The sequence below is a fragment of the Panthera tigris genome, chromosome A1 (assembly GCF_018350195.1).
Source record: "Panthera tigris isolate Pti1 chromosome A1, P.tigris_Pti1_mat1.1, whole genome shotgun sequence".
In the NCBI taxonomy this organism is placed as follows: domain Eukaryota; kingdom Metazoa; phylum Chordata; class Mammalia; order Carnivora; family Felidae; genus Panthera; species Panthera tigris.
Genome location: NC_056660.1, coordinates 189,553,842 through 189,564,823, shown reverse-complemented (window position 1 = coordinate 189,564,823; position 10,982 = coordinate 189,553,842). Strand labels below are relative to the sequence as shown.

General features: G+C 40.3%; 1 protein-coding gene across 7 annotated transcripts; it reads right to left on the bottom strand.

Annotated features, from left to right (window-relative positions):
* Nucleotides 1–2,732: 2,732 nt before the first annotated feature.
* MED7 (mediator complex subunit 7) lies at nucleotides 2,733–9,031 on the bottom strand. Of its 7 annotated transcripts, none has more exons than XM_042993720.1 (3): nucleotides 7,501–8,296; nucleotides 5,862–6,004; nucleotides 2,733–3,835 (listed from the first exon to the last, which is right to left on the bottom strand). In XM_042993720.1, exon 3 carries the CDS (start codon nucleotides 3,816–3,818, stop codon nucleotides 3,117–3,119), a length of 702 nt encoding a protein of 233 aa, XP_042849654.1. In that variant the 5' UTR covers nucleotides 3,819–3,835; nucleotides 5,862–6,004; nucleotides 7,501–8,296; the 3' UTR covers nucleotides 2,733–3,116. The 7 variants fall into 7 exon arrangements, with proteins under 7 accessions (XP_042849654.1, XP_042849658.1, XP_042849662.1 ...); XM_042993724.1 differs by having other exon boundaries at nucleotides 5,862–5,997; XM_042993728.1 differs by having other exon boundaries at nucleotides 8,110–8,296.
* Between the last annotated feature and the right edge of the window lie 1,951 nt (nucleotides 9,032–10,982).

Genomic DNA, 10,982 nt, shown 5'->3' with positions numbered 1-10,982 from the left:
CACATGTAAACATAATTTGAAAAGATAACATGGACAAGGAATTTTTAGCAAGCAATAGGAATAAAATTAGAAGATTCTTCTGAGTGTTGTAATGGCCAGAAAGTTAAAACACATTTGTTTTCTTGCTCACCTTTCATTTTCCTCCCCACTCTCCATTTCCCTAGTAACTAGACCAGTGTCAGGCAGAGGGCCACATTTTTCACTAAATGAAGACAATTAACAAATGATGGGGAGGAGAGGGATTGGGAATATAAATTAACACAACCTATTTATTTTTTTCCCTTTATTTTCAAATTTTTACTTAAATTCTATTTAGTTAAGATACAAGCTGTTTATTTTTATCAAAAACTTACATGTGCTCAATTTGTAGTGGGTATCTACAGTATGATCAACTCAGCACCTCCTTTCTCAAGCGGTAGACTATCTTCCATACGTGGACATCTTGGGGACTGCCAAATTCTTACAGGATTCAGGCCCCAGCTGGGATCAGGAATGCCACCCCTAATTTCCTCTCTGGACTGGTTAATTAGTCCTCCTTTTTTCAGGCAGTGGGGCAGAAAGACTTAACACTTGGGAACTGTCAGCAGCCATGTTCTCCATCCATTCATAAAAAGGCTGGTTTGTAAAGATAATGAAGCTAACAGAGAGAAACCATACAGGAGAAATAATGAAGGGATCTGAATGGAGTTTGAGTCAGATGCTCTGGACCCCTTCCTGTAAATTGGATGGTCAATTTATACTTTCATCATATAATAGCACAGTTATCATTTCAAAAGTTTGTCTTTTTGCTTCAACTAGCTAGAGCAGAGTACGAATGCAATATTCCTTTAGCCCACTACACGGTCAAGTCATCTAGATTTCTTAAAACCAGTGCCCAAGGCCCACTCCAGAACAATGAAATCAGAATCTCTGTGGTCTGGACATCAGTAATTTCAAGAAGTGCCAGGCTATCGCAGATATCTCACTTTGAGGAATCAGTCTATCAGGAATATTCATTATAACTAGGAATGCAGAGATATATTTTGACCCTCACAAGATTGAAAGACTGTATTAACTTTTAACCTTGTAACAATTATCAGATCATGACTGCTCCTTCATCTCATTGTAATTGCAGTTCACATTAGAACTCTAATTTAAGAGTTTTGGTCAGGTGCCACCTAGACCTGCAAGATCAGATCCTCCAAAGTCAGAATTTAAGATTCCTCATGGAATTTTAATCCCTAATCCTCCCTAAACACACACACACACACCCTCATACAAATGATGTTGTGACTCTTATAATGTTATGAGACTCATTTAGTTTTTTCCATGCAAACAATTGCAAAGCAAGCCAAAATTGGTTTAGTACCTCTTGGCCCAACATCTGCAAGGTTAACAAAAGGTTGAGGTCAAAGGAAGATTTCTTTGGAGAGTTGCTCAAGTGTTATGCACTTCAATTTAAGCTTTAAAGAGCCTGGACTGTGTTCCCTGAGCCCAAACATCTATACCAAACACATAACAGGAAAAAAAAAAAAAAAATTAGACTGGCCAACTAGCTGTCTAATAGAGAAGTATCTATTTGGCAACAGTCTACATCCCAAGATTTTTAAAGAAAAGGATGCATGAATGTTTCACATACAGAATAGGCTTGTGGCCACATCAAACTGGACTTTGCCAGTTTTAGAACTAGAAACCTTCATAGAGCAAATCCCTGAAGGGTGATATACTGGAAACCAAGAACTGAGGAAAGACTCAAAGGGGACACCTGGGAAAAAGCACTACCTTTATCAGTGATTCTTAAGCTTGAGTGTGTATGAGAACCTGAGAGCTTTTTAGACCACAGCTTTTTGGACCCTACCCATGGAATTTGATTTAGTAGATTTAGGGTGAGGCCTGAGAATCTGCATTTCTAACAAGTACCCAAGTGATGTAATGCTGCTAGACAACACTTTGAGAACCACTGGCCTACATAAAGAGAAAGACCAGCAGAGAACTTCAGGAACAAAGAAGATTCTCCACCAAGCCCCTGGTGGAAGAGAGGGTGGAGGGCAGAAAAGTGCAGAAATAAAATCTCAGTGCTCAAAACAAGCTGACTTCTTGCTCCTGGTCAAATCAACTAGGGTGGGTGAGTGGATAATAAAAGAAGGGCTTAGTCCTAGTCACTCAAAGACCCAACTGACTGAACCTTTATCATCTTCAAGTGGCTTCCACAGTCATCCTAGGTGCAGCCATCCAACCAGCAGATGAGAAGGGAATGGAGGAACACGCCAAGAAATTTTTGTGGAAACGGCCTGAATTTTTGTATCCATACTCCATTGCCAAGAACTTAGTCCCATGTGTAGACCCAAGAGGAGTGAAAAAATGTAGACCCTGGCAGGGCAGCCACATCTTAAGGGAAAAAGAATCTCCAGCACACAATCCAATAGTCTTTGCTATCAAATCCCTTTCCCAATGCAGGCTTCCAGCCTTATCAAGTCTTGAGCATAGCTTTAAGGAAAATGCATAGCTAATTAGACATTTACAAAAATGAATGTTTGTAACTAAAAGTGATCAAAGGATTTATTATCTGAGTAGAAAAAAATTATAAGACCTATCCAGGGTAGGGTCAAGTAGCTCAGATAGTGTGTTTACAGAAGCAGTAGAGAGGAAACACAAAACTGCTGTTTTATAACTCTATGGGGTTCCTCTCTTTTAGCATGTTATACTACGTTTTTAGAGATTAAGTAAATTTTTAAGTAAAATAAATCTAAAGATTTTAGAATTTCACATTTATTCAGCTTGTTATCCTTTATTTATCAATCATTCTTAAAGCAAATGACAAATCTACTTTTCAAAGATGAAGGAAGGCCTGCTATTACTGAGGATATCTCCAACATTCTATGCAACTCCAAAACCAGGAATGTTTCACACAACTGCAGCACTCTGCTTTTTAAGGCGATTACCCTTAATGTATGCATACTCATTTGCCTATATTTGTCACAAAGTGAAATGGCCTGTGACATCTCATGATTGATAAGGCTGGAGTCAAGCCATTTACATGACTTCTAGATATACCTCTTTTAAGACTCTCCAAGAGCAAATTAACCAATATACGCCATTTACTGAAAAGGGAAAAGAAAAAAAAGAAGAAACATCCTTCATGGTCTTTCATTCATTTCATCAATGAGGACACACAAGGCAGCATCTTTCTCTATAATCTGGTCTCTCCTATGACCTGAATTTTCTCTTTGCTGTTCATTCTGTCCAGTACAATTGTTGCTATCATCAGCGTCCATTGGTTCAGTTTTTACTCTCATCCCTGCTTCGGAATGGGGCAAATCATCAGGCAAAGAAGCCAAGCAATTCTGAATCATCTCAATGACTCGCTCCAAGTGCTTTTGAAACCGTTCAGCTGTTTCAAGGCGTTGACGTTTCTGCACCTCCATCATGACTCTCAATGTCTCTCTTGCTTGGTGGGGTCGGTATTCATTTATGAGATGATGCACATGCACAAAAAGCAGCTTAAGATCTTCTAGCTTCTCTTCTCGTTTTATACTCCCAGGGCTTCTTATCAAGATATCTAAGAGGTCTAAGAAATTAATAAGAATAGACATATTGAGTTTTCTCAGTTCTTTCTTGTGATCAAACTGCATAGGATGAAGCCGTTCGATGCCCTGACTTTCTAAAGGGCGAATGATAAGATCGTCACATTGAAACTGATTGCCAAACATCATATAACTGTCTTTTATTGGAGGTGGAGGCTTGGGAGCTAGGCCTTCCTGAATATTTTCATCTGTATATTCCTTGATGTACTGCATTGGAGGTGGCGGAAGGGCACTCACTTGTTGTGGCTCACCCATTGCGGAAGATCAAAAATCTATGGAAATAAACCAAAAATTTAGAGTCGAGCTACAAAACAAACCTGTCACATTGTATACTACAGACAGAGTATTTTCTTTTTTTCCTTGGCAGTTTGGGGCCCAGGACAAAATGATCTCCTTAGTTTCTAAAACAACAGAGTAAGGCTGCCATCTTTTTCTAATTAGCATTATATCTTCAATCATCTGATAATTTTTCCTTCTCTGCTTAAGGTTTTCATCAGCACAAAAAAAGTGTAGTATATTTTCATCTATAAATAAAATCTGGATTCCTCACCAGTTATTCCATTTCTCTACTCCTCTCTACAGCCAAATTACACATGCTGCATATTCATTTTTGTCATTATCCAATTTGGCCTCAACCTACTAACTCCACAAAAACCATTCATCAAGGTCATCAGCAATCACCAAACAAGCAAATCCAATGGATATTTTTCAAAGGTGATTTTACTCAATGATTCTTCAGCATTTTCTTCTTTTTCACCACACTTCCCTTCTCCCTTGGCTTCTGTGAGCCTACATTTATGTTTCTCTCCTACCTCGCTGGCCGCTCCCTGTCTAGCTCCTTCACTGCCTCTACTCCACCCAAATTTTAATGTTGGCATGCTTCAGAGGGTTTCTCTGGGGCCCTCTTCTCACTCTAAACTAGGGCATCACAAACTCAAGTGCCGAAGGGAGAAAGCAAGCAACGAAAACAGTGAAGCACTCTGGGGCAAGGATTCAGATGAATTAAGCACATGCATGCCAGCCAGATCTCAAAGCCTCCAGCCATTAGATTTCATGTGGGAATGAAAAATCATTGTTCCTCAGTTTCCTGATTTCTGAAACGAGGGCAAAAATCCAGATTTTATGCAGAATCTCTCGATTTTTAAATAGTGGTAACTAATTTCAGAAAGTGTCAAGTTCTGTGGGGTCGAAAAGAATTTATCTACAACAATCTTCGTGGTCTGCAGTTTTAGACCTCTGGTTTACAGTCTCCCTTGCGTAATCTCAGTCAATTCTACAGCCTTAAACACCAATTCTATCACTGGTTCTCAACCAAAGTCAATTTTGCCCACTAGGAGACATATGGCAAAATCTGGAGACATTTTTACTTGTCACAACTGGGGGATAGAGTGCTACTGGCATCTAATGGGTAGAGGCCAGGGATGCTGCTAAACCCTTACATGACAGCCCCCAACAAAGAACTATCCATCCCCAAATATCAATATATTGTGCCAAAGTGGAGAAATCCTGGTCTATGATTTAGGACTCTGTACTTTCTACCTCCAATGGAGACTGCCTCAGTTTCTTCTGAATGTCTCATAAAGCATTCAAAAAAAGAATTACCTCCTCTCCTCCCTATCACAAATTTATCAAGTCCTGCTGATTCCACACCTTCACTATCTCAAATTCATCAGTTCTGGCCAAACCACCATTCCTTCTTGCCAGGGATATAATGGCTTCCCCCAAGGATCCTTCTGCTTTCACTACTGTTCTTCCACATAATAGCCAGCATTAATTGTTTTCATCCCACATTCCTTCTCCTTCACTATATCCTAGCAGAACTGTCTTTAATCTACTATTTTTACACTATTCTTTAACTATACTATACTATACTATTAACTATAACCTCTTCTTTCAGTCTTTCCACATGCTTTTCTTCCTGCTTCAGGCAGTAGCTTAAAATGTCACCTCTAAAGAAAAACTTACTTAATTATTCATCAAAAGCAGATCCTACCTTCTTTTATTCTCTGAACCGGTATTTGATTTCTCTCCCTGAGCAAACTACAAGCTCCATAAGAGGAAGGACTCTCTATCATAGTTCTATGACCACAACCTTGTACATAGAAGTTTCATAAGCATTTGTTGAGCAGCTTCATCCATTTCAAGACAACTCCAAATCAATGGGAATTTGGAAGTAGGTACAAACATCTTTAATGTGTATTCACTCTTTTGGTTGTTTACGGTTTGTCTGATATAGGACAATGAGTATCCAGGGATGATGATTATGACAACAGATAATATATGAGACATACTACGTGCCTTTTCTTGTGGTTGTGAGTACTTTTCTTGTGGTTGTGAGAAAAGCTGCTTCCGTTTTGGAGAGGAGACAATTGTGGCTCAGAAAGGTTGAACCACTTGTATAACGTCACCAAGTAGTAGAGGAAGGATCCAGAACCTAAAGACTTCAAACAGTACACCATACTATCTTTCAATGATAAACAAAAAAAAAAAAAAAAAAAAAAACACTACCTCCATTATAGTGTTGCTTACAATCTATCAAGGAAAATAGATTAAAAAAAAATAATAATAACTAAATAACTAACTACAAGTTTTAAGGCTACTATAAAAGACCAACAGATCAAACTACCAAAAATAAATCTAAAAATCCCACACTGGAAAATATATCACAAGCAAAATTAAAAGATAATCCCATTCTTCCGGGAGAAAAACACAAGTCTAAAAAGGAGCAAATACTAGCAATTTTATTTTGACTTTTTAAAAACATATTTTCTCTGACTCCACCCCCATTAGAAGGAAAGCATTAGGACTTCAGGAACTGCCTGTCTTGTTCACAGCTCTACCTCCAGCACTACAAGACCCTCAATAAAAGTCCAATGAATGAGATTTTTCAAAACCTGTGTTTTTTAAAAAACAGAAAAATTAGACAAAAGAGGACAAGGAAAATGCAAATGCCGAATAAAGGCACGAAAGTATTCAGACTAGTACACTTTTAGAAGCAAATTTTAAGAATTTTCATCTAACAGACTATGAAGATTTCAAATAACCCATCGTTCAACAAATATCAGAACACCTTCTATGTGACAGGCACTGGCTTCCACAGAGGTCATACTCTCCTTTCTCTCATTTTCTTCAGTGCCATCCCAGTTTTAGAAGCAGCTCTTAGCTATTCTGGCCCCAGGGAAACCTGTTGGGGTGGAGGGGACCCACCTCAGTTCTCATAGAAGCCATCTTCACAACCACCACATAACACTCGTGGCTGGTGGGCCAGTACCACCCAAGAGAATATGGGGCAATTCTCATACACAAGTAACAGGAAACATACACATTTGGAACTTAATTTGGCAGTATCAAAATTTTAAATGCTGACATTCTCTGAAGCAACAATTCTACTTCTAAAAATTTATTCTACGCAAATATTGGCACAAGTACATAAACTTGTGCATTAAGGGTGTTTAATGCAGCACCGTTTGAAGAGTATAATCCATGACTTCATCAATATGAGCGGTGGATAAGATATTCCTATGTAATATAAGACAGCCCTAAAGGAAAAAGGGGTGAAACTACACGGGATTGGAAGGTTATAAACACTGTGTACTGGGGGCGCCTGGGTGGCTCAGTCGGTTAAACATCCAATTTCGGCTCAGGTCATGATCTTGTGGTTTGTGAGTTCGAGCCCCGCGTGGGGCTCTGTGCTGACAGCTCAGAGCCTAGAGCCTGTTTTGGATTCTATGTCTCCCTCTCTCTCTCTGCCCCTCCCCTGCTCATGCTGTCTCTCTCGCTGTCTCTCTCTCTCTCTCTCTCTCTCTCTCTCAAAAATAAATAAACTTAAAAAAATAAAATAAAACAAAAGACACTGTGTACTGTTTCACTTACAACACATGATAGCTGCAAACAGTAATAATCAACTTTTTAAAAACAAATATAAATTCAGACTTACAGAACGTTGTGTGAAAAGTACAAAGAACTTTCCATATTCTTCACCCAGATTCTCCAAATGTTAGTAACATTTTCCCTCATTTGCCTTATTGGTTTCCCCCAATACTCTACTGCATACCCCCCAAACAAGAATGTTCCCTTATAACAAAATTATTACCAGAATTACAGAATTAGCACTGATCTGGTGCTTCAAAATCAATTTTAGACCGCCCAGGTTTCACCCCACTTAATCCGTTTTCCAAAGGCCAACTACATGACAGGTACGTTTTATATCCTTAGTCTTCCTAACAATTCTAAGAGTTAAGTACTACTGTCAGTTTCATTTTCGAGAGGAAGATCCCGAGTCTCATTGAGGTGAAGTGTTTGCACCAGATCAAAAGGCTAGCAAAAAGCACAGCAGGAATTCTTATCCTAGGTCCTTTTAGCTGCAAAGTAGCAGCTCTCTTAAATCAGTAAACGATGAATCTTCTAAATGTACAAAAGGAAGCTGACATATTACAGACATTATTATTATTTCCCTATCACTTCTCTAGAATGAACTTTTCAAAGGCAACGTCTTTAGTAAAACCAGCGCCAAGCGTTACACACGGTTATCAGATTTAAGAACCACCGTCTAGTGTTTGCTCCACGCTGAGGGCTTGACCAAAAAAAGGAAGGTATTCCAGGGTCCCACCCCCAGACATATGATTCATTTCGTCTACTGTGAATGGCACCGCGGCAATGTAGCTTTTAAAACATCCCCAGATGAGGGGCGCCTGGGTGGCTCAGGCCGTTAAACGCCGGGCTCCGGCTCAGGTCATGATCTCACGGTTGGTGTGTTCCAGCCCCGCGTCAAACGCAGAACCTGCAGCCTGCTTCGGATTCTGTGTCTCCCTCTCTGTCTCTGCCCCTCCCCCGCGCACACTCAGGCTCTCTGAGAAATAAAAATATAAACCTCTCCAGATGAATGTGACCATTAGGCTTGGGATCGGCCTCCCTTCTCCAACTTCCCCCCCCCCCCTCCAATCACACACACACTCCCCCTTAACTCAGCCGATTGGACCGCCTCCCGGAGGAGAAATAGCTGCAAATAATACTGGGATGGTCATTCTCAAATGACACAGGCCGGAGACCAGAGGAGTCTCCAAAGCCACACAGGTTAGCAAAACAGCGGCGAGAGCCTAGAACTCTGGTCTCCCAACCTGCAGTCCGCCTCCGCCTCCCCATACGGAGGAAGGGAGCCCTGAGCCCGCCAGGCCCCGGGTATCTTCCTCCCGGCTCCCCACCAGCAGCAGCGAGGCCGCACTCTCCGAGTGACCCGGGAGAGGAAGGGGACAGAGCATACTCCGCTCCAGGCCTCCCCCATTCCCAGGCCGCCCAGAGGAAGCCCCGAGGTCCGGAAGAAGAAATGCCCGCGGAATCGAGCCCCAAGCCGCCACCGCCCACTCACCTCAGCACAGGGTTTACACTGGAGCCGCCTTCGCCTCCGCAACCGAAATCCAGCTTCCGGCCACCTCCTCCAGGAAGAAGCCACTGACACTGTCCCTTGATTGGCTGGAAGCTCTGTCTTTTAGCCGAGGCCCTAATCCCGCCTCAGACCAGTGGCTTGCTAATGCGCCTGCGCATATATCCCCCCGTTCTGTGGTATAGTCGCCCGCGGGTTTCAGAGTGGGGGTGAATGTGTTGGTACTTTCTGCCAGTGAAAGTAGCTGCTGCGAGCTCCATTCCTTTTTTTCCTTTTCTTTCCCTTTTTTTTTAACATCTGAAATTAAACAACTCATTCATGTGCCTTATATAAAAGTTAGAAAATGCAGATAAGCAGGTATTTTTTTTAATTGTATCTACTGTAACCGCACCGTCGAAAATAACATTAAAAAATTGTGGTTGAACTCTATATGATTAATTATTAATCTGGAAATATTTGTGAACACGATTGGGAATCAATAACATATTCTCAATTTTCATTTCCTCACTGTGTATTCACATATGTTTTCATTTATCTAATTATATTTCCAGGTAACAGATTAACAGGTTAAAAAAGATATCAGTTAAAGATTCTTTTGGAGGTTATTTTCATAAGAAGTCACAAATTTATAAGTTTGTGGGAATCTCACAAGAGCAAATTGGACACACACACACAAAAGGTTGTTATTCTGATAAAAGTTCTCAACTTTACCTCTTTAAGATTATTTTATTTCATTTTTTACAAAATTAGGGGGTTCCAAGTATATACAAGTGTAGAGAGAGCAGTGTACTGGTCATCCACCCATTAGATCTAGACATTATTTCATTTCAACATGCGACTCCAAAATAGATGGACTCTTATTTTCTTCCATAACCACAGAACCATTATTTCATCTAAAAATAAATTAGTAACTATTTAAAATCATCAGAATCAAGTCATTATTTGGATACCAATTATTTCAGGATCCAATAAGCCTTCATGACTGGCTGATGTTTCTTTTAATTACCTTTTAATCTAAAGGTTCTGTTAAGTAACAAAAATTCAACCCAGTAAATTTTAAAGATCCAATTGGCTTTATTAATATATTCATGAATTGGACAGAATCCCATCTAGCAAGTAAAGGAGAACTCCAAATATTTGTGTAAAATGGAAAGTTTTTATGCAAAAGAGGGTTGGTACAAGGAAGTTATTAGCAAAAGAGAGGATTGTTTCACACAAGGTCACATTCCCTTAGTGGGAAGAGCAGGGGCCTTATTGTGAAAATTACTTCATCTTTCTTTGGGAGTCTGGGGACAATGGAGAGGGTCCATGTGATAGATTAGCTCATTGCTGCTGACCAGAAAATTCCAGATTGGTTGGATTACCATACCAAAATTCCACTCTTGAAAAGGTTGAAACTGCATTTAAGTCTTGGTTTGCTGTCCTGTGACACCTGACTCCACATTGGGCCTGTGGTTTTCTTTGTAATAGCCTTCCTTATCTCAATTGTCCCCCCATATCAATGTATTTGTTGAAGAAATCCGTTCACTTGTGGGCACACCCCAATCAGACTTTCTCCCTGACTAAGGCCAATGTGGCCTACACCAGGGCCTATGGTGGTCATTCTTAGTCCTCATATTCCTCTGCCCTTAGCAACACTTGGCACCTTTGATCCTATGAATTTCCCAGGACTCCATTCTCACTTCTTAGTGGGATCTCATCCAGGTGGTAATATCCAGGTGATATCCAGGCCTTGGCAACACACTCTTCTTTGTACTCAGACCCCCTTATCCAACAGTGTCACACATCTTTACTCAATTGCAAAGACTCAAATCTAAAGAGTTATCTGTTACTCCTCTTTCTCCCATACACCATTGAAACTACCATACCTGACTTTTGTATTAGTTTTACTTAGAATAAGTACAAGTCCCAAATATAACCAATTTGCACCATTCCCACTGCTAGTTCATGCCACAGGACCGGAAACCAGACTTCTGAAATAGCCTCCTAAAGGTTTCCTTTTTCTACTTTTGTCCTCTCTTAGCCTATTTATCACAGTC